This window comes from Drosophila montana, unplaced genomic scaffold, assembly GCF_035044405.1.
Source record: "Drosophila montana isolate Dmon_TW-CO22-7 unplaced genomic scaffold, ASM3504440v1 contig_786_1, whole genome shotgun sequence".
In the NCBI taxonomy this organism is placed as follows: Eukaryota; Metazoa; Arthropoda; class Insecta; order Diptera; family Drosophilidae; genus Drosophila; species Drosophila montana.
The window spans coordinates 1,104,875-1,132,524 of record NW_026999081.1 but is presented as its reverse complement, the minus strand read 5'-3'; the positions used below and the strand labels follow the sequence as shown (position 1 = coordinate 1,132,524).

The following is a 27,650-nucleotide window of genomic DNA, read 5'->3' as shown; positions in this document are numbered from 1 at the left end:
ATAATATATTATTAAAAAAATAAATAATTTGTATAGTTGTTGTATTGCTTCTGGATGGGTGTTATGTGCCGAGCAGCGATTCGATGCTGAAGCATGAATTGTGCTGCGGCTTTTGCTGCGCCGGCGGCGGCGGCGGCGGCGGCTGCGTCGGCTCTGCGGGCAGCGGGGGCAGATTAGTAGACTCCAGTGGTACCAGTGCTTCCAGTGGCTCCAGTGGCTCCAGTTTTATCACAGCGCTGCCATCGCAGCTGTTGTCCGGGCAGCTTCTTTGGTTCGTGAGGGCGGCGGCAAGGTTGGAGCTGTGCGACCGCGAGTTGTCCAGGCTGTCGCTGCAGACGCCCACCACATCGATGGGCAGCTCATCGTCCTGCTCCAGCTCGGCGTGCTCGATGTCATTGCGGTGCGCGGCCAGATAGTCGGCGCGCAGCTGCTCCACATTCACGTCGAGTCCCTTGAGCCGCAGCTTGCGCGCCTGCCGCTCGATCGCCTTGGCGATGCGCTTGCTGCGCTGTGCGCTGCTCGTGAGGATTGGTCATTGATTTGGGCTTAGACTTTGGCTCGCATCTGGTTAGCTGTACCGGCCACTTACCGTTCCCTGGCACGCAGCTCCGGCAACGGTATCGGAGCCCCGCTGCAGCTCTGCGGCTGTGCATTGTGCGCCGGCCGACCCGGTCCCTTCTTCGTGTGCTCCTTCTTGCGCCACTTGGCCCGGCGATTCTGGAACCAAACCTGAAAGTGAACAATAATTAATATATTTAATATGACTACATAAAGCCTGGTCTAAGAATTAGGTTATCGCAGCGCTTCGTTCTCGCATGATATTACAGCTATATGATATACCGATCCGATTCTGGTGAAGATTGAGACATAAGATCAGCTTATTGTCCTGATCTTGGCACCTGGCTTAACATAGTTGTGAACTTTGCTTTTCGTTCGTATCTTGATTCATCTCATTTCTTATAATTTTTAATGGAACAATTCAATCTTCATATACATAAAGCTCTTCCTCCTGATTGACTGATTGACTGACTGTCTGTAGCTCCTTGACGAAATTTTCGGAAAATTCAAATTCCAATTGGGCGGAAAACATTCGACAAATTTTGCCAGAAAAACATTTAAGACAATGCATTCTTAAAATTGTGCTAAGCAAACGCAATTTGAAGAGTCTGCGTATTTTAGTTGTCTGCGCGTCGGACCAGCAAGCGAGAGGTCGCTGGTTCAAATGCAGCAGCAAATGTTAGTTTTTCTTAATACTTTGCTTAAAATGCTAAAAGAGAGTGCTTTGTTTTCACAGGGCTAGCTTTTGCCCAGCTAACCTTAGCTAGGGTAATATAGAAATCGTTTATTGCATAATTAATATTTGAACCAGTTTTGAGGCAATTTGCGTAAGCATACCTTTAAGAATTGGCTAACAATTAATGGCAGATCGTTCGCTGAATAATGAATATTGTGATTATTATAATATCGTTATCATCATTTAGTTATAATGGACGTAGAGCTGTGTGCGACTATTCACAGTTTCAGTTTCGATATGCACTCGTTATTCATGGGGTTAGACGGCGGGTCGTAAACAAAATGGCGTCGCTAATTGAGGGGCAGTTTGAGGAGCGACTCAACCGCGACGCGAACGCATTTCGAGTGGGCGTGCGAGTGCGAGTGTGTGTGCGAGTGTGTGCGAGTGTGTTTGTGTGTGTGTGCGAGTGTGTCACTTCAATTTAAAGTCATTTGCATGCATTGTGCATTTTTTAATGTGCAGCAAATTGTTTTTGAGTAGCTGCATGCGATGCTCACATTGCCTGCGCTTTAACGAGCGCCTCAAACCTCAACCTGAACCAAAACCAAACCGAATCGCACCACACCGCAACACACCACACTGCACCGCCCATCAGCCAGCTGGCTCACCTGTCCGTCTCTCCGTCTCTCCGCATGTCTGTCTGTCTGTCTGTCGTAGTGCCTCGTCTCGTCTCGTCTTTTTCGCATTGACAAATTGATATGTCATGTCAAGAAACAATTTCTGGCTAAAGCGTAGACGAGTGTCTCAGCCAAAGAAACCGACGACGATAATCACACGGCTGACATGCAAACCCAGCTATGGAATCGCCGTCGTCGTCGCCGTCCTCGTCATCGTCATCGACATCATCATCGTCATCGCCAGCGCCAATCGCAGGGGCTACAACTTGGTTGCAATTGAAATTACATTGCAACAGCCAGCGACACGAAACGCAATTCGAAATGAAATAAAATGAATTGTAATGAATAAAAATAGTCAGGTAATTGGTTTTATTGAGTAATTGAGTTGCAGTTGCCCTCAAATTGTTTTACAACAAGCACGCAACTAGCTCGATGCCCGATTGCATTACCAATACCAATACCAATACGAATATCGATACCAATACAAATACCAACAACAATACTAATACCAAGCCAATACCAATACCTAAACCAATATTGATACCGAATCTAATCCTAACAATAATAATGCTAATGCGAATACTAATACTAAACCTAATACTAATACTAATACTAATACTAATACTAATACTAAAACTAATACTAATACTAATACTAATACTAATACTAATACTAATACTAATACTAATACTAATACTAATACTAATACTAATACTAATACTAATACTAATACTAATACTAATACTAATACTAATACTTATACTAATACTAATACTAATACTAATTCTAATACTAATACTAATACTAATACTAATACTAATACTAATACTAATACTAATACTAATACTAATACTAATACTAATACTAATACTAATACTAATACTAATACTAATACTAATACTAATACTAATACTAATACTAATACTAATACTAATACTAATACTAATACTAATACTAATACTAATACTAATACTAATACTAATACTAATACTAATACTAATACTAATACTAATACTAATACTAATACTAATACTAATACTAATACTAATACTAATACTAATACTAATACTAATACTAATACTAATACTAATACTAATACTAATACTAATACTAATACTAATACTAATACTAATACTAATACTAATACTAATACTAATACTAATACTAATACTAATACTAATACTAATACTAATACTAATACTAATACTAATACTAATACTAATACTAATACTAATACTAATACTAATACTAATACTAATACTAATACTAATACTAATACTAATACTAATACTAATACTAATACTAATACTAATACTAATACTAATACTAATACTAATACTAATACTAATACTAATACTAATACTAATACTAATACTAATACTAATACTAATACTAATACTAATACTAATCAAACGAATGCGTATTGTCAATAATTATAGATTACATGTTTCATGCATGTGAACAATCTAAAGCAAATTATCGATAGGTTGATAATTAAATGATATCGCCAAAGAGATTGTGTGCTATCAATCGAAAGTTTTGATAAGTTATCGCTACAATATTGTCGATAGACGTTAAGCGAATGGCATCGAAAGCATCGCAAACTATCGATTGAGAAATGTACTTTCTGAAATAAATCAAATGCGCACGTGTTATCGATAAGTTATCGGTAAATAATAATTGCCACTGAGAGTAATATTTAGCTGATTGATCGAAGCTGTTCATGTGCTGACAACTGCCTTCTGTTTTTTTGGTCATTAATGTTATCGATTATCGATTATCAATTGATCTATTAAGTGGATGGAGACTTACCGCTATGCGGCCCTCCTTCAGGTCCAGACGCATGGCCAGCGCCTCGCGCATAAACACATCCGGATAGTGGCTGCTGAGAAAGGCGCGCTCGAGCTCCTCCAGCTGCCAGGTGTTGAAATTGGTGCGGCTGCGTCGACGATTGGCGGCGGCTGCGGCGCTGCTCTCGCTGGCCGTCTCATCATCGTGGGCGGACGCTGACGCCGAGGCGGAGGCGGAGGCCGAGGAGACTGCAAGAGTCGATAAGTCGTTGGCATTAGCCGCTTTTGCAAATGGGTAGCCTGCTGCCAACAAGCGGCCATAATTAACTGACAAGCGCGTGGGCGGGGTAGAGAGCGCGAATTGGATGGAGGGGGGGGGTGGGGGGAGGGGGGAGGTAGCCAACTAGAGTGTAGGGCTGTTGGCCCGCCTGTGCACGTTGGGCTTCGCTTGCGCTCGGCTCGTATTATAATTGCAAACAATTAAAGTCTATTTATGTAAATTTCCAAGATATGCTAACGGCTAACCGCACACAGGAACAGGAACCCAGTGCCACGCCCACAGCTTTGCGGCCCTGGCTTGGGCGCACCTCCCGCCTGCCAGGCAGCCAGCCCGTCAGCCCGGCAGCCAAAGTCTCTTTGCCCAGCTGGCTGCTCGGGCGCCCAGCCAAAGTCGCAGTCCCTGCTCGGGCGCTCATTGCATTGGCAACGTTGTCGGTGCCCTGGCCGTCGTTTCCCTGCCCTGCCCGTCGATTCCCTGCCCTGCCGTCGTTTGTCTTTCTAATTTATAGCAGCGCAAATTGGTTTTCACAATTAGGAAGTGGTGGGTGTTGCCAGTGCCTGGTGGCTCGGATATGTTTAAAGCGCCGCTGCGGAAGTAAAATACATGTAACGCGGACCCGATTCGGGCGCCTAAAGTCAGCCAGACCAGCCAGCCCACCCACAGCTGGCATTGGCCTGGCCTGGCCCATGTTTAGTTGCAGTTTTAAGTGAAATTTAATTGCAGAATTTGCTAACCAACCAATTAGGCGGTAACAAAACCCAACCTAAGTTAAATAAAAGCCTATAAAATGCACAACAGAGAAGATTTGATTGCAGCAGCTCCACGTAATGATGAGCCCAAGTCAAGGAGCTCCAGCCCGCAGTCCGCACCCTTGAGTAGCTGATTCGAGGCGCTGGTACGTGATATTCATATGTTAAAATGCACACAGATTTCAACAATTTATAAACACATCTGCTACCAAAACGAAGGAGTGTCTCGCGGCCCGTTCCAACCCTCGGCATTGACACAACAATGGACCAGACACTTCATAGAGAAAACACACAGCGTGGTAAGAGGAAGGGAGTTGGAGGGGGGGGGGGGGTGGGAGGGGTAACAGGTCCTTGTCCATTCGTACGAATCTCGGGTCTTGGCTCAGCGGCCTCATCATCACACTTGAAAGAGTAAATAAAATATAATTCCTCAAGGGTGTTATAAATAAAATGATCTGAATTATGGTTTCTGTTGACTTTCTGACTTTTCCCCTCTCCCTCTCCCTCTCTCGCTGTCTCTCTCTCTCTCGCTGTGCTGTGGCACAGTTTCACTTGGGGTCTGTGCCCCTAATTTGCTAGAAGGCAACGCAGACGAAGCGCCTTCATATATTAACTATAATCGATAGGAAGCTGTGGACGCGTCGGCCTCGCTGCCTGGCTGGGCGTGTCCGAGCCGAAGTTGAAAGGGGCTGGCACTAAATCAGATAATGGACAGGCATTTGATAAGGACGAGCACCGAAATTATGACAGCCACCAAATCAGTTAGGAAAATAATCAATGAGCTGCCCAGCAGAGGGATATGCGGCTTAAGGTCTAGAGTTAAACATTCAACGGAACGGAAGTTTAGCTAAGAAATCGCTGTACGATTAATACTCGACTCTTAACTATATAGAGACAGTCCGTGGAAAGCATCTCCGTTTTCGTCCTTAATCAGGATGCGCTGCGTTTAGCCCGTTCCAGCTATCCGCCTGTAACTCAGGAACTACAAAAGCTAGAGAATTAAGATTTGAAATATATATGCACGTAGATGCGCAGCATGAGTTTTTATTTGATTTCTGTCGTACATAAAATCGAGAATAATCGATTCTGCAAAATGCCCATAGCTGGAAAACTATAAGAGCTGGATGCATCTAACTAGGCAACTAGGTTCTCTTATAGCTTAAACAGCTTTAAAATATTTCACTTTTTAAATAACTTCCCACCGACTATTTTAAAATTGTAAGTAACTAAGCCTTGGGCTTGGGTATTTGCATAGATTTTTATGCGATTTCGCTGAACTGCAAATTTCATAAAGATCGGACAATAAACACCGAAGGTAATTTCGATGGTATTTCTAACTAGTCTCTTTCTTTTAAAGATATTGCAAATCTTTGCATACATCGGCATCGGCCGGATCGGACCACTATATCATATAGTTGCCATAGAAACGATCGGTCCGGAAGTAGTTTCCTGTATGGTAAACAAGATATATATATGTCAAGATATCATTCCCTTTGATCCCTGCATATATGCAAAATCTTATGAACACCGGACCAATATATCATATAGTTGCCATAGGAACGATCGGTCGGGAAGTAGACTCTTTTATGCAATTTATTCTGTTTGACAAGATGTTTTTTTTTTCAGCCTTCACGATCTTGTCGGCAAGGATATAAAATCTTCGACGAACCGAAGATATCTATATTTGCTCGTCTGTTTTCATTTCTCACATAAATGCTTGTTGTTTTTTATTTAAGATTTAGGTTGAAATGTTGCACATTTGGCTTGGTAGTTCTTGCTATGCTTTCCGCTTGCCCCAATTAAATCTTGTACTAAAATATTCGTTAGCTCTCGAATGGGTTTTGGTTTCCCCTAGGACTTTGCTGCTAGGATATACTGAAGCATGCTAAGGCCCACAAAGGGTATTGAGTTAGCGAAGCGTTTCGGCTGACGAGGAAGAAGAACTCCAAGCTCCAAGCAATTCCTTAACTCATCTCAGACAGCAACTCCCCCTCTCCCTCTCTCTCTCTCTCTCTCTCTGTCTCTCTCCCCTTCTCTGTCGATTATCCCGCTCGTACCTGCTTACATATAAATCTGTTTGTTGTAGCTTGTATTTTGGCCTAATTAAAAATGGGTAGCCCAATTTTAATTAGGCCAGCAAATGGTGCACAGTTGCGAGGCGCTTGCAAAATTTGCATATAAATAGTATAAATTGTTATTGTTGCTTTTGTTGCTGTTGTTGTTGTTGTTGTTGTTGTTGTCAGACTCTGCGGACAGTGTCTAATCTACGGGCTGCTGCATTGGGTCCATCTAACGCCTATTGCCCCTTAGTTTTGGCTAATTTCAAAGGTCGTTAAGCAAACAAACTCAAGTGGAACCAAATGCAAAGAGCGAGAGTGAGAATGAGAGAGAGAGAATGGGAGAGAGATAGAGAGGAAGCAAGGGGGCGATTGGCCTGAACTGCGGCCCTCGGGGAGAAAAGAAAAATCAAACACGGCTCATGACCATAACGCTGAGCGGACAAAACTACCCGCCTCGGGGGCAAGCAAAAGGCGAATCAAATCTCTAACACAACCGTCGCCAGAACTACTGCCAGCAGTAGCAGCAGCCGCAGCAGTAGCAGCAGCGGCAGCAGTAGCAGCAGCCGCAGCAGCAGCAGCAAAATTTGGTCCCACAAGAATCAGCCGAACGACCCACAAAAAATTGCCCAAAAAATCACCATAAAAATCTATAAAAAAAATTAACTAGCAGCAACAACGACAATAAAAAAACGTGGGTAAAATGCACGAAAAAAAAAAAAAGAGAACAGAATAAAAAATATAAAATGGACAAAAAAAAAAAGGTAAGTAGAATAAACGCTGGGCTCATTAGCATTTATAGGCCACACAAATGCCAGACGTGGGGGTTGTCAGAGGCCGCCTCAGACCGGGTCGTGGCACCTTTTGAGGTTCATTAGAAACTTGTCACATGATTTGATTTGCTTTTTGCCTTTTTTGTTCTTTCTATTTTGTTCTATTTTAAACGGACGAACAAATTGTAAAAAACTGACAAAAAATGAAAGTCAAATAGAGGCAGAGACGCAGTAAAAACAAGTGAGAGAGCTCTTATCGGTAGTGCCCGACTTGGGGATACCCTGGAGACTCTTCTAACAACCACAAATGTAGCTCGATCTATGAAATGAAAGATACTTCATCTCTATTGGGCTCTCAAAAACCTAAGGGATTTGCTCAAAGTACAGGATTTCGATAACTGTGTTTATCGATTGCTTGACAACGGAGCAAGTAATCGATTATCGGAAACTAACTGAGATGGGCGGAGGGATGGACAGGGGAACGGACTGATGGACGGATAGATGGACGGAAAGATACTCGAATGGACGGACGGATAGATGGGCGAATGGACAGACGGACGGACAGACGGGTGGAAAGATGGACGGATGGACGAACGGATAAACGGACGGATAGACGGACGGACAATCGCACAGACAGACGGACGGATGAATGGAGGGATATACGGACGGACAGACGGGCGGAAAGATGGACGGATGGACGGATGGGTAAACGGACGGACAATCGGACAGACAGACGGACGGACGGATAGACGGACGAACATGGCTAGATCGACTCGGATATTGATGCTGATCAAGAATATGTATAATTTCTGGGGTCTACGACCATTCATTCTGCCTGTTACACAAATTTGCATTTGCACAAAACCAATATACCCTTTTCACCCATTTGCAATGGGCTCAGGGCATACAAAATGAGGGGCAGAAAAAAATATGAGCGTTACACACATTAGGGCTGCTAATTATGCGACCCTCGGCATAGCCAGCACCCAACCCCCTCCCCCCCCCCCCCCCTTCCACCCGCCGCGCTGCTTGTATGAAAAAAAAAAAACATAAACAACTACAAAACAGGGCGTTAAGTCAGCCACGCGCCCTCATTTTTTTTTTTTTTTTTTGCAGGGTATTCGATTTGTTTCTCCTGTTTGTTTTTTTTTGTTTGTTGCCTTGGTTTGTTTTTGTTGTAACCCCTTTCCCTGTCCCCTTCCCTGTCCCCTTCCCTGTCCCTTTCCCTGTCCCTTTTCACTGCCTGTCAAAGTCGTTTAGCTGCTTGTTGTTGCTGTTCTTTCACTTTGATGAATTGTTCGAGAGTCCAGAGCTGCGTCTGCAACTTTGGAGTGTGTAAATTGTTTGCACACCGCACGCTAAATGCACCCCCCCCCCCCCCCCCGCTCGGCGTATCTGAGACGTGGGAATTTCAGAGAGCCTCAATAGAAAGGCATCTCGGATCTCGGGCAAGATCTACAAAAACTATATTACAAACAATATTAAAGAATTTATATTCTATTAGGGATTTATACTCTGGACTTTGGTTCGCATATAATATTTATGCGCTTTTTATACAATTTATTTATAATTATAATTATATATATAATAAATAAATATACATATACATATACATACATGTATGTAAAGAATGTCGGACCTATGCAAAGTATCAAGACGATAGCCTTAAGTCTGACAGATTAGTTCGATGAAAACAGACAGACGGACGGACGGACAGACATATAGACGGGCAGATACATAGACTCGGCAGTTAATGATGATCTAGAATATATATACCAGTCTTTATATTAGGCAATAATTAATGGAAAATTAATAGCGAATGAAATTTGCTTTTCAACTGTTTTTATTTAAACGTCGTATTTGTTAAAATTCGAAAATATGTTTTGTAATATACTAAAAGTCAGTTTTTTCCTCTCACACGTGGCACGCCGGGTAATTTCTGCAGCCACAACGATAGCTTTGTGCAGAAGATTCCGCAGGCTTGGGTCGAGGGTTAAGGCACAATTGATGGCTCGTGTTATTGGCCAGGTTAAGCAGTTGCTGCAATTACATTTGCATTACATTTACACGCCCATTCCCTAAGCGCCAAAGTGTGGATGGGAGGGGGGAGGGGGGGGCGCACAGTGGGCAACAAATGTGTGGCAGTTAAATTAATGAATTTCTTTGCACTTGCGGACGACGGTAATTGGAAGAGGCCCAACAACCGAGTGGACTGACCCGAACGCCAGTCGAGAGCCCAGCCAGGGCAGCGGTAAGGAGGGAGGGGAGGGGAGGGGAGGGGAGGGGAGAGAGGTTTCACCTCAATCTGGCGATCTGGCGCGTCTGCTGCCAAGTTGCACATGAATTTATATGAGTTGTTTGCATTAAAACGAATTGATCGACACGACGAGCAGCGGCCGAGTATGTATGTATGCCACACACACACACACAAGCCAGTGCCCCTCCATCTCCCCCTCCATCTCCCCCTCCCCCTCCCCGTCGATCCACCCTTTCGGCGACTGGCAGCTCGGGTGCCGGGTCATTGCTCATCTGCCACGCCAGGCACGTCAACGCAGCAAATTACTTGCCGCTGCTGCGATGCAAAATTGAAAATTCAAGTGGTTAACTTGGCAACATGTTGCCGATCCTTAAGTCTGCCTCCCCTCCCTCTTTCTGTCTGTCTGTCTCCCTCTAGCTGGTCTCGTGTTGCATGTTATGATTAAATTTTGATAGCCAACAACAATCAAGTCAAGGAAAATCAATAATTTTTACGCATCTTGTTACGTTGCTGCCACAGCTGAAGCCGAGACTGAGGCTGAAGCTGGAGCTGAGGCTGAAGCTGGAGCTGGAGCTGGGCTGCAGCCTGTGCCCAGTCCAGCCCCGGGTCCGCTCTGACGAAAAGCTCTCAAAGAGCGGACAGCGGACAGCGACATGCCAAAGCGGCGCATAAATGTTTTGTTGTTTTAATGAAGACGTCGGCTCCAGCTTCAGCTCCGAAGAAGACATCAAGGCGTTGCATGCCAGCAAAAATGTTTCCTCTTCTTTTTTGTTTTTTTTGTTTTGTGTGTTTTTTTTTTTTGCATTTTCTTATTCCCTACGTTCGAGGGGCGCGTCAGCGTCTGCGTCGTCTGCACGCCATGACTATCGAGGCCTTTAACGCTGTCTTTGCTGCTGCTCCCGCTCTTTCGCTCTCTCTCACTCTCTCTTCCTCTCGCTCGCTCGCTCGCTCGCCCTGGCTGGCTGTTGCAGCCTTTGCGGCTGCATTACGAATAGGGTCTAATTATTGTGGCAAGCCCCTGAGCTATAATTTGCCTGATTGATTTACATAACGATCGAAAATGATCAAGACATTAATTTCTTATTAACGTTGCTCGCTCGCTCGCTCGCTCGCTCTTTGGCCTCCTGTTGCGCTCTCGCTCGCTCGTTAGTTTTGGCTTGGCTTGGCTTGTCTTGGCTTGGCGTTGGCGTCGGCGTCGCTGCCACTGCATAACATCCCAGTCGCAGTTCCAGTCCCCAATTCCAACATTGTTGCTGCCCGCCTGCAGCCGCATCGCTGCTGCGCCTGCGCCTGCGCTGTCTGGGGCGTAACTCTGGAGCAATGTTCCGCGTACGGTGCTGCCGCTGTTGCTGCATCCGCTGTCCATCTTCAGCTGCTGCACATTGACTTTTTTTCAATTTTTTCATTTTACTGCCATTTGGCCTGCGCTCTGCATTCGATGCTCGAATCATGCGCTAGAGGGCGCCACTGCTTTCCAACGACCAACAATAACAATCAATCGCACACACCCGCTACCTCCGCTCTCTCACAATACTGCACCTTCCCGTTGCCTAATATGCTGTCGCGCACTTTGGCACTCTCTCACACACTGGCACGCTGGGTACGGGGCTCTCTTTGAAAGTTTTGCCCAATTTGGTTTGCTTTCCTTTCGCATTGCCTTCCTTCCAGTGGCTTCGCTTTTTGCCTCTCCGGCTCTCGCTGATCGTTTTGTTCGTTTCGGACATAATTAATGTTAGTTTTAACGCTGCTTGAAAATGTTATTTCCCTTGATTATAGCAGGGCACAATGGACAACGGCTGTTGCTCGTTGTTGTTGTTGTTGTTATTGCTGCTGCTGCTGCTGCTGCTGCTGTTGTTGTTGTTGTTCCTGTTGTTGTTGCTGTTTACTGCCGCTGATTGTTGGGTCTTGGTGTTGGGCCTGGTTGCCTGGTTGTTGGCGTTCCCTCGCCTGGTTTGCTGTAGGCAGTCATGGGGAAACATTTTATGACGATTACTGTAATTCGTTGCCGCAAACAATAATTACTTTCCATTACGAAAATGGCGGGCATATTATCACCTGAATATCACACACATGCGCATACACACATACACAGACACACACACACACACACACACACACATAGAGCGACTGCAAGCAAGAGCGAACACAGGTGTTAAGCGTATGTGCCGACATTGTCGCAGTCGGCGTCGCAGCCAGCGTCTGTGTCAGACCCCAACGACGCCGACGATCGCAATTCGCCACGGCAAATGAAACGTTTCGCTGCGGTTGCGAGTCAAAGTCGTTGTGGCGTTGTCTAAAATTTTCGGTAATAAAATATGACAACTCAATCAAGGCCCATAAAAGCCAAGGCACAGCAACAACAACAACAACAACAACAGCAACTGATGATCAGGGCGGGTCTGGTTTCAGTTTCGGAGCAAAAGCTCAGTAATTTGCAGAGGCTGCAAAGGCGATCAAAATTTACGATCATTTTGTTTTCAAAATCAATTTAGAAAGGAAGCGCGGCAAAGATCAGCCAGCGCACAGCAGATGCTCAGCACGGCGAGATCGAGCGCGAGAGAGCGAGAGCGAGAGCGAGAGAGAGAGAGCGAGAGAGAGAGAAAGCTCAGCTGTGGCCAGACAGAGTCCGAGCTAAAGCTTCAAATTGAGTTCTTAAGTTGTGGCTGCGTTTTGCGCTGTGGTCCGTGTTGGTTCCCTCCTTTCACTGATCGCACGATCAGTTTGCAGTTCAGGTTCGAGGCTGCCAGATTGTGGACTGCAGGGGAAGAGGGGGGGGGGGGTAAGTTGAGGTATGCGGAGTTGGGGCTTACAACTGGTATCTGGCAGAAACTTTTGCTTTTCGGCAGTTATTAGCGAGGTAAAACACGAGTCTTGCACATTTGAGAGCTTGTAATTTACTTAATTTGATTACGAACGACGTCCACCACTTCGAGTGGGCGTGCAACCCTGGTCCCTGGTCCCGGGATCCTGGTCCGTGTGAGAGCGAGCGAGCCGTTGCCCCATCCTCGAATCTCGGTTGCAATCTGTGTCTGAGCTGAAGAAACAGCTGCAGGTGCAATGCATAGTTCGAGATGAGCTTAGGCAAATATGCAATTTAAGTGGGTGGATGGACAAGATTGGAAGGTTAAGCTAAGCACTCGAGTTCAAATCAACGAACCTATAAACTGAGGCAAATCAAATTAACTAGCTGAGCTCGGAGAAACGAATCAAAATCGAATCGAACGAAGAAGCTTTAAGAAACGAATCAAAACCGAATCAAACAGAACAAATGAAATAGTTGAGCTTTAAAAAACGAATCAAACGGAACAAATGAACTAGTTGAGCTCGAAGAAACGAATCAAAACCGAATCAAACGGAACAAATGAACTAGTTGAGCATTTATTCATTGCATTTTATAATGCGTTTTTGTTTATAGACATTTAGAAGTTATATTCAAATATATTATTTAAAATTTCTTCCCTTTTTTTTTATCAGCATACATCCGTTCTCAAGTTTATTTGCCTAACTGTAACTGCCCATGAAACTAGTTCATTTGCTACTTGCCCCTATCTATGCTACAGATTGCACTCGCGCCTGAGCACAAGCTCAAATGAACTGTTCAAATGAACTGATTCACGCAGCTCAAGTCGCGCAATCAGAGCTCAAAGTAAATGTAATTTTTGTTTTATTTATATATTATTATTGTTGTCGAATTTGTGTTCTATTATTATCACACACACACACACACACACACACACATGTATGAGGTTTAAAATTAATTGTGCAAACAAATTAAATTTATGAGCAGCGTGCGAAGAGCAACAACAACAACAAAAATCTATTAATATAAACAATAGTTTATTAATTGAAAGTTATGTATGTATGTATGTATGTCTGGGCTATGGATTATGATTTATGCATAAGCCCAACAACAAGAAAGGTGAAGAGGGCTACAAAGGTGCTAAAAATGATCAAAAACAACAACAACAACAACAACAGCAGCAAGACGAAGAGCTACAACAAAAAGCAAAGCGCAAAAATAAAGCTCAGCATAAAAATTGATTTCTGCTGCTGCTTTAATAAATTCTCAGCTGCCTTCATTGTTGTTGTCGTTCTTGTTGTTGCTGGTATTGGCCCGAGCCAGAGCAGCAGCAGCAACAACAACAACAACAACAACAACAACACAATCTCAATCAATTTCAAGTCGCACATCACATCAAAACAAATTACCAGGAATTAATTTGCCATCAGAATCACGCAAGCGCAGAGACTGAAACTGAAACTGAGACTCGAACTGCAGCTCCAACTCGAAACTGGAAACTCGAAACAGAGACGTGGAGCTGAGAGGCAGACGGCCGGACAGCGACGCCGACGTCTGAGCAGAGAGAGAGAGAGAGAGAGAGAGACAGACGCCAGGACGTACGGCCAACGAGTTTGTTTGCGGCGATGGCGATTAATAGAGCGTCATGATGGTGGCAAAGAAGGGGGCGGGCGCGGGCGCGGGCGAGGGCGAGGGGGCGGTGAACGACGGCCGGTGATGGTAGGTGCCGTGATTAATACATGAGGATTTAATTAACTTGCCATGCTGCGCACTTGCGCTATCTCGCTCACACCTGCACATATGTATGCATGCCGCCCACACGCTCCCGCTCTCGCTGTCCATGTCCAATCTCTCTCTTCATTTGGCTCAGTGCACAAACTATGGCAACGTCAACGTCGGCTGCGACGCCTCTGCTCGGGCGCGAGCGAGCGAGAGCGAGCTCTGCAAACGGCAACTTGTTGTAAATGCTGTGCGTAAAAGCAGAGCCCTGTATTTAAAATTGATCAAATGGGCAGGCATATTCGAATCTATAAGCGCTACGGCATATATTTACGCATTGTGCATGTGTATGTATATGTATATGTATATATATGTGTGTGAATGTGCATATAAGAACAGCATCAAAGGCTTTAATAGACTGTACGCAAATTGGGCATTACATATACATACATATGTATGTAATTAGTACACACACACAAGCAGTTCAAGAGCGTAGCAGGTACATACATATGTATGTGTGCGTGTGTGTGCGTACATGTAATTGAAACGTGTTTTCTTTTATCTGCCTTGTTCATTGTCCATTGTTGTTGTTGTTGTTGTTGTTGCTGCTGCTGCTGCTGCTGCTGTTGCTGGCGAACGCCTGCAGCGCGAAAATCGGTGGCATGTATAATTTTTATCACCTTTAATTAACTTTTCAATTAATAAAAAAAACGCAGCAGCCGCAGCAACAACGCGTTGTTGTTGTCTTTGTTGTTCTCGTTGTTGTTGTTGTTGTTGTTCCGTTTGTTGGTGTTGCTGGCCAATAAAATGCCGTCGGCATTTGAATTACCTTTTGCAGACACGCAAATTCGCAAGGGGCAGCCGTTGCAACAGCCATTGCAACACGGGGGCAACAGCAAAAGCGTCGCGTCGCAGACACCGAGCCGCAAATTGCGATTAGACCGGAACTTAAAATGGGGTAGAATCTCCAATTCCAAATAGCCTTAGATATGCCATCAATAAAAACATGCCTTTATATACACATATACTGCCAGCTCCTGACTGATTGACTGATTGACTCACTGACTGATTGATGATCAGTGCACAGCCCAATCCGTAAGAAACTGAAAATTGTACTATGTTACCAAGGCTCTAAAACGGCTTTGAGCCCGACATTTATATTTATTTCGGTTCAAAACTGACAACTTTTGTGAAAGACTCAGCTGCTAAGCATAAAAAGCTTTATTGGATTTATTTAACCACATTTGGTTCTTGCCAATTTTGGCTGCAGCTGAAATTTAGCCCGCAATTTCTGTAAGAAAATATTGTTTTAATTCAATATTTTCAGCAGAACGGGCAGCTCAAAATTGGAAAAAAAAAACTGTTTGGAGATGTGCTACGAAATCTACCCTATCTATCTATCCATCTATCCATTTATCTATCTATCCATCTATCTATCTATCTATTTATCTATTTATCTATCTATCTATCCATCTATCTTTCTATCTATCCAAGATCAAACTCTGGATGAAGACGGGCTATCAAGGTAGTTTGAAAAAATAAAATCAAATAAAAACTAAAAATAAGTCAATGTCAATTGACATAAAAAAACATGTCAGGTAAAAATACAGAAATCGTGGTGAGGGATCTAAGCAAGAAATTCTGGCAACAGATCTTCCAGCAGAGTTTATATGAATCTAATAATAACCTGTTTTTTTTAGGTAAGGAATATTAGCTTAATATAGATAGATAGATAGATATATGGATATATAGATAGATAGATCGATGGATAGTCACACAGATAGATTTATAGATAGATAACTAAATAGATAGATAGTTATATACATTTATATAACATTGCTGTGATTCTTTCCTTTTTCATCAATTTAATTTCTTATAAACATGAAAATATCTGAAAATATTATCGATAACTGGTTGCTCTGGCTTCCATTTAAAATAATTTGCAATTTTTACTTAACACAAATCTGTATTTTTCTCACAGCAGTTTACGAAAAGTGCTCGATAAATGATCGATAGCTGATAACGCAGAAGTTATCGATAGTTGAGCGAAAAGCTATCGATAACTATTTGCTTATGAGTTCATCTTATTGAGCTACTTAACAACTAAGAAAGAGTCACTTCTGCATACAAATGCAGCACATATATATCGATATTTTTATCGATAAGTTATCGATAATTGGTCAAAGTTGAGTTTCGCAAGTATGCGGCATATATTGATGTGTAGAAGGGACACACTTACACACACACACCCACCCACAGACACACACACCCACAGACACACACACACGCACACACACAGGGCAAATTTATACCAAAAATGTTTGGAAAAATTGATTAAAAACCACACACGAGAACAAACAACAACATCATTTTCAATGGCAACGGAAGCGGAAAACACAAGCAAATACACACACACACACAGAGAGAGAGAGAGAGAGAGGGCGAGAGAGAGAGAGAGAGGGAGCGACTGATAGTGATAGAGATAGCTAGCAAAATGGCTACAAAGTCAGCTAAAAGTGTCATTACAACTCACAAAAATCCAACAAAAGTTTGCCAAAAACCGAGCCCAGCAAAACTTTCAGGGACGTCTGGGCCATTGTTGTTGTTGCTGTTGTTGTTGCTGTTGTTGTTGCTGTTGCTCTTGTGGCATACGGCTCAATTCAATTTTATCGTTTCAATATTAACCCAAAACAACCCCACAATATTGCCTTCATTTAAGGTTTATTAGATACAACGACGGAGACGGAGACGGAGACAAAGACGCGGGGCGATGGGCGGCCCAACGAGCGGAACGCCGGGCGATGGATACAAGAAATATGTAGCTACAACAACAACAACAACAACAATAACAAAGCAAGTTACCAGCCAACACACACACACACACAGACGCGCACACACACAGCAAGAATTTTCCAATTTACAAACGTCGCCAAAAGCCAACGAGAAAGCTTTTTGCGGGGCACATTTTCCTGTTGTTGTTGTTGCTGTTCTGTGTGTGTGTGTGTGTGTGTTCGTGTAACAAGGATAAATGCCGCGCTGTGATTGTGTGCGTGTGTGTGTGTCTGTGTGTAACGGCATAAACATTGATCCAACCGTAAAACTGGCTGACAATCGTGGCCCGCCTCGCCTCGCCTCGCCCCGCCTCGCCTTGCCTCGCCTTGCCACCAGCCGCATATCCTGCCGCAAAATCCCAGCTCGGACGCCCCATAACCGTATTGCCAGGCGTGGCACTGAGCCAAACCGAAACGACGCCAAGCCAAGTGTATAAATTGTATTAGCCCCAAAGTGTCGTGCGGGACGAACAGGACGAACGGGACGAATGGCTTCATACGGCCCGCAACCGGGGGGGCAAGGGGCGTAAGGGGCGTTGCGGGGTCGGTGGGGCGTATGCTGGCTGTGCCTCCTGCTGGCCGTTTGGTGGTTGATGCGCGTCGCAGTCGATGCGTCGCCTTCGCACGCACGCACGCACGCATTCGGCGGCAGCCATGAAGAAGAGGCCAACATGGCTGCCACCTAAGACCAGGACGATGTGCACAGAGCCGCAGGACAGATGACACGGCACAGGGGACAGCCAACTGCCAACTGGCAACTGGCAACTGGCAACTGGCAACTGGCAAAAGGGGGGTGGTGCACAGGGTTGAGAAGCAACTGCTGCTGCCCGGGTGCTCACAACAAGTGTCATTTGCAGCAAATTGCAAACCGCAACAATTTCACAAAGGACACACAACACGAGAGACAGCACGAGCAGCAACGAGTGTGGCAACTAGGCACTAGGGGGCTCGGGGGGGGGGTCGCGGGGGTCGGGTCGAGTCGAGGCAACGGCTGGCGGAGCAATCTGTTTCAATATAAACGCACATGAGGCATTTACGAGCGCCAAGCGAGCATCGTCTAGTGGGTGGATACACGGGATAAGCTTGGCTGCTTAACTCGCTGCTATTCAACGAGTGCGTGTGTGTGCGTGTGTGTGTGCGTGTGTGTGTGGAGGGGGGGTTGCCACTTAAATGCCTCATGTTGTAGTTTTAGTTTAGATTTGATTTCGGCCTTTTTATCCTTGTGCTTCCCTCCTTTTTGGGGGTATTATGCTCTGCTCGTTGCACTTGTGCAGTGTTGTTTAACGTTTATCCGCGTAGCGAGTAGCGAGGGAATTGAATTTAACACACAAACATATTCAAAAATATATGTGTATGCTTTTTAGCCTGCCTGCATAATGGAATCGCAACATTCAACATTATTCGTTGTTCGTTTGATTCACTCGTTACTTGTTTCTTTTTATGTACTTTACGCTCCATTTTTTATGCTATAATCAATACTCATTTATTTATTGCAGGTCAAAGCTCGTTACTCGTTACTCTGAACTCGTCGTTAGTTACTTATTTCGTTTTGTAGTCCCTTAATTGGCGCTAGTTACTCGACACATTTCGATTTGTACATTCTACTCGTTACTAGCTTCACCCCTATTTTTTTCTCGTTACTCAATACTCATCACATTTTATTCGCTTGTAATTTGGTTACTTTTTATACTATTTTTCGTTACTCGTTCCTTGTCACTCGTCACTTTTTTTCACACATTTTTACACGTCATTATTTTGTTTTCACTCGTCACTAGCCTCCTGACTTGCTAGTAGTTACTCGCTACCCTTCACTCGATAGTCCTTACTCGTTACTTTTACTATTAATTTGCTGACGCATTGGCTGCGTCTCTGCCTGCTTTTTTAAAAGGGTATTTCAATTTGCTGCTTACTTTTTGCAATCTCGCTCGCTTTCTATTCATATGGCTTATGGCCTCTTTTGGGGTTGTTTAAACAACAACAACAGCGAGTAGTGTAGCTCTGTGTGTGTGTGTGTGTGTGTGTGTGTGTGTGTGTGTGTTATTGTTGTTGCTGCTGTTTGCTTTATTCACTGTTGCGCTTCGCACACATCTTCGTCCCTTGGGTGTCATAATTCTTGACGAGCTCATCTTTTACTTAAGTTTTACATAATTTTCATGTCGTTGCCCGAGCAGCGCTTGCGGGTGGACTGGGCCGGGGCGTATCGCTTGGTAAGCCCCATGGAGATAACATAAAATCGAAACGTGTGTGCGGCTATACGAAAAGGGACGACAAAACATTTGACGCTGGCTGCGGATGGGGATGGGAATGGGAATTGGAATGGGAATGGGAATGGGGATGGGCCAATGGAAGGGGCCTCGGTTTTTGTGGTAAAACGCTTAACTCTACGTGTCTGCGGCTTTTCTTTTCCGCCTGGGCTTTCGCTCAAACCGAAGGAATTTTCTGGGCGCCGGATGCAGGGGTAATCCCCAAAAAATATATACATGTACATACATATATATATATATGTATTTAATCATTATTGATCAGCTATGAGCTACGTGTGTTTGTTGCTTGTTTTTTGAACCGAACAGGTTTCTATAAACTGGACGTGGCATTCATTTTAGACTGTAAATTAAATCATTTCATGTAATTAGATTAAGCAGCAATGTCTCAATGTCTGAGTTAACCAAAACTTAAAAGTTTTGTCTGGTTAAACACTTACTGAACATATTATTAAGCCTGTTAAGTATATACATATATATACTCAAACAGCATCCGAGTCAGCCGAATCAATATACATATCTATCAGCATTAAAGTTCCGTCTTATTGTGTATGATTTGTCGAGATCGGCAGATTATCTTATATAGCTGGCAGAGGTGCGATTGGCCGAAGATTAAGTTATTTAATAACTTTTCTGTTTTTTTTTTCGAAGATATCTTCAAGAATCTTGGCATTTAAGACTTTCACATACGAGTCAAAACTTACAGCTTTATAGGAGGAATCGGTTGATAAAATGAGTTACCTTGAGGAAGATTATCTGAACGAAGCACAGCATTTGATTTATCCCGCTATTTTATCGGACATATCTGACAAATGAATCAAATTGCACTACTATATCATATAGCTTTTATAGGAGGAATCGGTCGATTAAATGAGTTACTGCAAGGAAGATTTCCCATTATTTTTCTAGCGTATCTGACAAATTAATCAAATTGAATCGGATATATACATATACTATATACATATATATATTATTGAAATGTGGACATAATATATATGTACTTCTGAACGAATAGAGCAGTGCATATAATATATATATATGTATATGTATATATGTATATGTCTGCCCGATTCATCCTTGAACAGAAATATGACATAGAAGTATTTTCTATCTGAGCATTTTTCACTTTCTAGTGGAATATTAAAGAGAAGTGTCTAGATGAATATATATAGTGCCGGGTTCCAAAGTCTGGATCCAGCTAAATTTAACTTAAATTAAAGCAGTTTCCAGCTAAATTGAAGCTCTATGAACTTAAAGATAGGTAGCTTAATGTTCTAGCAACAGATCTAGTTGGTTTTTGGGATGAAATAAAATAATAAAGAAACTATTTGAGTTTAGTTTTTGACAGCAAGTCAAGAATAAGAAGAAGGAGAAGAAGAAGAAGCTAAACAAAAAGTCAGATGGTAAACCCCCTTCTCCCCTTAACCCATCCACCGAACCGCCCAACCGCCCCCCCCCCCCCCCCCTGCAGCCTGAAGTGCCACTTCGCATTCAAGTTTCCACTTCTGTGCACTTCACAAATTATGAAAAAGAAATAAAGCGAAAAGCAAGCAAAATGCAAAATGACAACACACAGGCGGACAAGAGACGGGAGAGGGGGAGGGGAGTGGAGTGGAGAGGGGGGGGGGGGTTGTAAGAGCCAGTGAATTCATTTGCAATCCTTCTGCTTAATGGGACTCCTAAACGGCTAATCTCAAATGGCCTGGCCAATTTGGCTGCCAACTTATTGGCCATTTGTTTAGGGGGAGGCGTTGGGGGCGTGGCTGCATAAGACACAACAACAACAAATTACGCCTCAAAACTGAAAATGGCCAACAACAACAACAACAACAGCAACAACAGAAACAGCAACAGCAAAGCGAGTTAACAAAAATGCAATGGCTTTAGTCGAGCGGGCGCCCAACCTCCCCCCTCCCCCCTCCCCACTGCCTTTCCCGGGTCGCCAAAACATTTGTTGTTATTTTTAATACAATTATAAAGGGTATCTGAATTTTGTCACGAAAAGTGTAACGCAGGATTAGGAGATCTTTTCGCGCCCAAGGAGTATACAAAAATATATAGATGTAGAAATAAGCATATCAATATGTAAACATATATATTATATATACAAATATAAATCAGCCTCGCACTTTTCAAGCTCTCATCCTTTGACATTACATAAAAGCTTCCATGTGTAGCAGACGATATATACCGTAATTAGCCCGATCGGACTATGTTGTCCGAGCCATGCGTCAAAAATTAGAATTTCATACAAAGTTCTTGTTATTCTTATTAAACAAGATGCTAATTAACTATTTTCCTGGGCTATCTTGAAAAAAAGTTGATATTTGGTAATATCAAATTTCCTATAAATAAGATAAATCTGATATTATGTATATTTATATATACAACTGTTTAATCCGTTTTGGTGTGTAGAACTTTTGTGTATTTTGAAGATTTCTGAACCAAAGTCAGCTTTTGCGAGCTTCAGTCTGCCTCAAGCGTATCCCCAGGATCGCAAAGAGTCGGATAACTATATCATATCACATCATATCATTTCAGGACATATCCTTGGGAAATGAAGCTAAATGTAGGGTATTTAAACTGCGGCTTGCCAAGAATAGTCGCGCTTTCTTGTTTTTTTTTTTTTATTTCGGCAAATTTCATTATCTGCAGCCGCCATCTTTGTGCTAAACGGCAACACACACACACACACACACACACACATATACAGACAGCCAGAGGCGTGGGGGGTTTTTTTTTTACTCTTTTTGGGCTTTATTTTACCTAAGCCAAATCCGCCCCTTGAAGTGTTTATCCTTTTGTTGTACTGTTGTTGTTGTTGTTGTTGTTGTTGCTGCTGAAGTGTTTTCAATTTAAGTTTAGCGAACAAAACGCCTTTTGATTTTTATTAGCTGAATAGCTCCACACGCCCACGTGGGTGGTTCGTTGGCGTGGCTGGGGGGAGGGGGGGAGGGGGTTTGGGCTCAAAGAAGGGTTGGGTATTGTGCCGGAAAGGGGGTTGGGTTTACGTGAAGGTTGGTCGCTGCCAAAATGCGATTCCATTTGGCCGGGCAGTCGTGAAATTTTCAGCTGGCTAGCGGCCAACGAGCACAAATTGGGTGAATTTATGGGCCCAGCCAGGGTTGTCGCCCTCGTAAATTATGCAAATAGCTTGGCGGCGAGGGCGAATGGCTCCACTTTGCAGCTGTTCGTCTTAAATATGCATGTATATACACGTATATGAATATGAATACATATATATATTTATGTTTTCTCTCAAGTATTTCAGTTATTTTTGGCAGTGGTCGCAGCTAAATGAGAGTCACTTAAATAATTATCATTTCCCGAGGCAAAACGCTCGTCAAAAGCTCATTTGGAGCGTCTCGCGTCTCGCGCCGGGCTGAGTCTGGCTGAGTCTGGCTGAGTTGCTCCGAAACTGACGAGCGACCAATTAGCGAACGAGACGAATGACGACGTCTGATGCTGAGCGGTTTATTAATTATGGGGAAAAATCTGTGGAAATCGGACCAGCCAACCAGACCAGAGGCGCACACAAATGCGCATTAGCCGCTGATGTTGATGGCTCCGCGTGGCTTCCAGTCTTGTTTTTGGGTTTCTATCAATTACCCTGCCACGCGTGTGGCTTGCTAGGCAATCCGTTCGGGGTTGTCTAGGCTGAGCTAACCGTGCAACATTTACGAATGCGACACAAAGGGGAATGCAAAAAGTAAAAGGGCCTCACAAAGCGGAATCAACGCAAACGGATACACTTGCGCGACAGATGCACGTTTAAGGATGCCGCACAAAGCAGAATATAAAAAAAGAAAAACCTATTTAAACAAAAACTGTACACGAGTCGAATAAGCTACTGTAAGCGTATCGTGTCTTCGTTGCGAGTTCTATCAAATGCCAAGCTCGTTTTCATCTAGGAGCATCATCCAATTGACTAAGTCTCAGCTCCACTTCAACGCACATACACAATTAATCTATGGTCTAGGTAGGCCCCTTAGAAATGAAGGCAATTACCAGACGCGCTCGCGGTCGGCGAGGCTAATGAGCACTAGGAGATCAGCTCAATTCATTCATCACTGATGATCACGGCCGATGATGATCAGCAGTGCTCGGGATTGGGAGCCGGCACACTGAACACACTGGGCACACTGGGCATAGGCCAGCTCAAGCGTTTTCGGGGCGTGCCAATGGCGTTCTTATTAATTTGCTCAATTTCCACAAGCGAGCGGTGGCAGTGGTCAGCAGAGGCCGAGGGAAAGCCAAGGAAAAAAGAAAAACTTAATTAAAATGTCGTAAACGTAAATTGTATGTTTGTTGGGCTGTCGGCTTGTCGAATTGGCGGAGGGGCAGGAGGCGGTTAGCTCCCAAAATAATTAAGACATTTCACTTCGGACCGCGGACCGCGGGCCAAATGGAAAAATTGTTAATACAAATTGTTTGTTGCCCAATTTGGGCCAAACCATGTTTTTCCTCAGCTATTGTTGTTGTTGCTGCCGTTGTTTTTTTTTGGCTCCGCGACCGAAAACAATAAAAATGACTAATGGCAGCTAATTTCCCGTTCTCGTCCAAAGACGAAATGTTTTACAAATTTCTTGGCCCGCTCGGGCGTTTACCCAATTTGAGAGGCGGCTCGAGAAAGAAAGAAAATATACATACATACATATACATATATATATATGTATATGTGTTACATATGTATATGAAGAAGAAATAGTTCAGTTTTGCGGGGGCGTTGACGCCGAACACAATGGGCAGTCGCCGTCGCCTTTAATGACAGGACTCGAGACGAGAAGAGACGAGACGAGAAGAGACGAGACTCGGAACTGAAATTGGCATAGCGATTGGGAGCAGGAAACCGAAATGGTTGTGCGAATGGAAATGGAAATGGAAACATTCTTTCTGCTTGGCCTGTTCACCTGCCGTGCTGACAGTTTTGGCCCTCTGTGCAGCTGCCTTTGTGCATTGCTCCGGCTCCTTTCCGCCCTCTCCTAGTCGAAGTCCCTTTCCGGGCACGTTGACAAAATGGTTTGTCAACAGCCAGCCTTATTGGTGGATAATCTGAATGGATGGCTGCACAGAAATGGTGAACACTCAAAAATAGTTGCTTGTTCTTCTGTTCAATATTTCTGTTTCTATTTGTAATTGAGGTTGTATAACCTTTGGGAAAAATTCCAAAATTATGGGGAATGGTAAAGATTGGGAAAGAGTTCGAAGGACTCATGTGATTCTTTTCAAAAGGATCTCAGCTAGCAACTCGGCTTATAATACCCTGCCTCTCTTCTCACTTATATATCCAAATAATATCCGAAAACAACCCTTTTCTTTTTCATCTTCTTTCTCCTTTCTAACTTTCAACGTTGTATCTTCCTAAATAATATCATGCCTATCACAGCTGGACAATTTTGTTTATCGCCAAACTATCTTCCAATACTCTACCAAAGTTTGGCCACACTAGCTTCTAGGCATTTGCGGTTTGGGCACATTTAATAACGTTCAGGCATGCCAAATTACGTGAAATTTCATGCATTGTTCAATGCATAACGTGAGGCATTCAAAGCTGTCGCTCTCTCTCTCTCTCTCTCTCTCTCTCGCTTTCGCTCTCGCTCTCGCACTCACAATCTTGGTGCTGTTCGGTTTCCTAATTATTTTTGCATGGCCAAAAATAAAAGGCACAAAATTGCTTGCCAAATTTAATTACGCGCATAATCAAAAAGCAACAAAAATAACGGCAGCTCTCTCACAGACACGCACACACACAGGCGCACGCAAACGTAGCAAACGAGAGCGTGAGAGAGAGAGAGAGAGAGAGAGCAGCAACAGCAACAATGTCACAAATGGCCGCTGCAGGCGCCGTGGCGCTAGCGTCGGCCCACAAATTTTGTTGTTGATTAAAAATTGATCAAAAAACATAACAACAAACAAATTATGCATAGTTGTTGTTGTTGTTGTTGTTGCTGCTGTGCGTGTCGCAGCGAATTGATTAAAAAGAGCAATGCGATTGAAATTTTATTGGTAAATTGAATAAAGTGCGCGCCGGGGCGCCAACAACAAAACTGGATTCCGTTTTGCGCTGCTGCTGCTGCTGCTGCTGCTCTTGCTGTTGTTGTTGTTGTTGTTTTAGCGTGTGCTTTTGCGATTTTGTGCTGTTAAGCGTCGCAGTCGACGTCGCTGCCAAAATGCTTGCTATTAAATAATGAGTCGGCCACATATTGTGCCTTCGCACACAGACGCAAATACATGTGTGTCTCTCTGTGCGACTGTGTGTGTGTGTGTGTCTGTGTGTCTGTGCTAGCTGCCTTGCTATTGGTGCAGGCAATTGGGTTTTGAGCTTTGCTTAAAGCACGCTGAGCTGGAAAATAATTTAATTATTAAATAAATTAAAATTAAACCGAATTAAACGCTATTTCCACTTAATTTGCTTATAAAAAAGGTTTAATTCATTTACTAACTATACAAATTATGGCCCAATATGATTATCAAGTAAAAGGCATTTTTTTTAGCTGGCAGCTGTCAGAAAAACGGTTACGTATGCATTGGCAAAGGGATAAAAGAGAAAATGAGTAAAAAATTAAACTACAAGCTAAGATAAGGCTTCGTGAATGCGTTGCTTAAAAAGCCCAGCCAGTGTAGACTTTACGAATGCGGCACAAAGAAGAATAACGGAAGGGACCAAGTGAACAAATAATAAATGATTTTCAAGACAAAACTGAAATATAAACTTTGCCGAATTAAGTTAGCTAAGTAAGGGAGTCAGTAAAAATTAACAATTGTGTAATCCAGAGTAAGTTTAAGAGAAATTGAAATTAAGATTTTCAGATATCAAGCTGAAGCTAAGCAGCGCAGCCAGTGAAACGTTTACGAATTTAAGAAGGAGGAATATAAGATCTTGGTCTCAAAACTCACCCTCAAGAGCCTCCGTTTGCAGCATTTTACGTGACGCTGGCTCCAGTGCTTCCACCTCCACCTCGTCGTCGTCGTCGTCATCGTCGTCGTGGTCCTCGTGCTGCTCCTTAAGCTGCTGCAGCTTACTCGCTGCATTGGCCGCCGCTGCAGCCGCATTGGCGCGCTGCAGCAGCGCCATGTGACGCAGCATGTGTACGGAGGCGTTGCCGGAGGCGCCAGGCGCCGCTCCATGGCGATAGCTGGAACTGGCCCCGCTTAGCGGACTCAGGCCCAGAAATGGCGCCCAGCCGGCTGCGGCTGCATAGAGCTGTAGCGCAGATGCGGCATGCGGATGCGTGGCGGTTGGATGGACGCCGGCTCCAAAGCCTGGCAAGCCCATCAGCGGGGCTTGCGTGTGCGCCTGCGCAGCCGCTGCCAGCTGCTTGAGCAGATGATCCATTCGAGGAACGCTGCGGTGTGTTGGGTGTGAGGGGCGGGGGTGGTGTGTGTGCCGAACGCTGGTAACTGTGGGGCGGCTGGGGGCGCAACTGTTGCATCACACGTTAACCAAACACGGCGCAGCAACAAGAACAACAACTGAAACGGCCAGAAAGGATATGCGACTCGAACTTCGTCTTGGCCGCAGAATGCTGAGAGAGAGACCCGGCGATGGCAGCGATGGAGACCCACTGTGCGCCGGCCGCGGCGGCGACAAACAAATTGATTCGAATTAAAATTACACTCAAAGCTCCGAGGCGCTGATTTACGCGCCGAGCGAGCGAGCTAACACAAGCGAGTAAGTGCGAAAGAGAGAGAGAGAGAGAAAGCGAGTGAGAGAGCGAGTGAGAGAGAGAGTGAGATAGAGATTGAGAGAAGAGGCGCGCGACGACGCTTCAAAGTTGACGTCTAAATGAAAATGGCAAAGCGGCGACCGCAGACGACGTTGACAACAGGCGACGGCGACGGCGACGCTCGTTTTGTGGCATTTGTTTAATAATTGCATGCACACATATGTGTGCGTATGCGTATGCGTGTGTGTGTGTGTGTGTGACTATAAGAGCAACAACAACAACAACAGCGTGTAGTGCAAAAGTGTCGCATCTTTGGTTGGCATTGGTGGGTTTGTGTCCATGCTAAAAAGTGAGATGGCAAGCGACACCTGCAAAACAGCAGCAGCAGCAAGAACAACAACAACAACGACGACGACGACGACGACGACGACGAGCAGCATAAGCATTTTTCAACACTTGCGGCCAGCTTTTGTTATTGTTGTTGCTGGTCGCATGCGCGACTGCAAGCAAAAATCATTAACGTTCAAATTTATGTGCGCCAAAGCGAGAAATAAC

General features: G+C 44.1%; 1 protein-coding gene across 5 annotated transcripts; it reads right to left on the bottom strand.

Annotated features, from left to right (window-relative positions):
* On the bottom strand, nucleotides 1–27,207 carry LOC135440007 (homeobox protein unc-4-like). 5 transcript variants are annotated; one of them, XM_064698947.1, is made up of 4 exons: nucleotides 26,326–27,187; nucleotides 3,724–3,950; nucleotides 590–729; nucleotides 16–515 (listed from the first exon to the last, which is right to left on the bottom strand). In XM_064698947.1, the coding sequence occupies exons 1-4, from the start codon at nucleotides 26,762–26,764 to the stop codon at nucleotides 62–64; spliced, it is 1,260 nt and encodes a 419-aa protein (XP_064555017.1). In that variant the 5' UTR covers nucleotides 26,765–27,187; the 3' UTR covers nucleotides 16–61. The 5 variants fall into 5 exon arrangements, with proteins under 5 accessions (XP_064555020.1, XP_064555017.1, XP_064555021.1 ...); XM_064698948.1 differs by having other exon boundaries at nucleotides 376–515; nucleotides 579–729; nucleotides 26,326–27,198; XM_064698950.1 differs by lacking the exons at nucleotides 3,724–3,950; nucleotides 26,326–27,187 and adding an exon at nucleotides 1,903–2,129 and having other exon boundaries at nucleotides 1–515; nucleotides 579–729.
* Nucleotides 27,208–27,650: the final 443 nt, after the last annotated feature.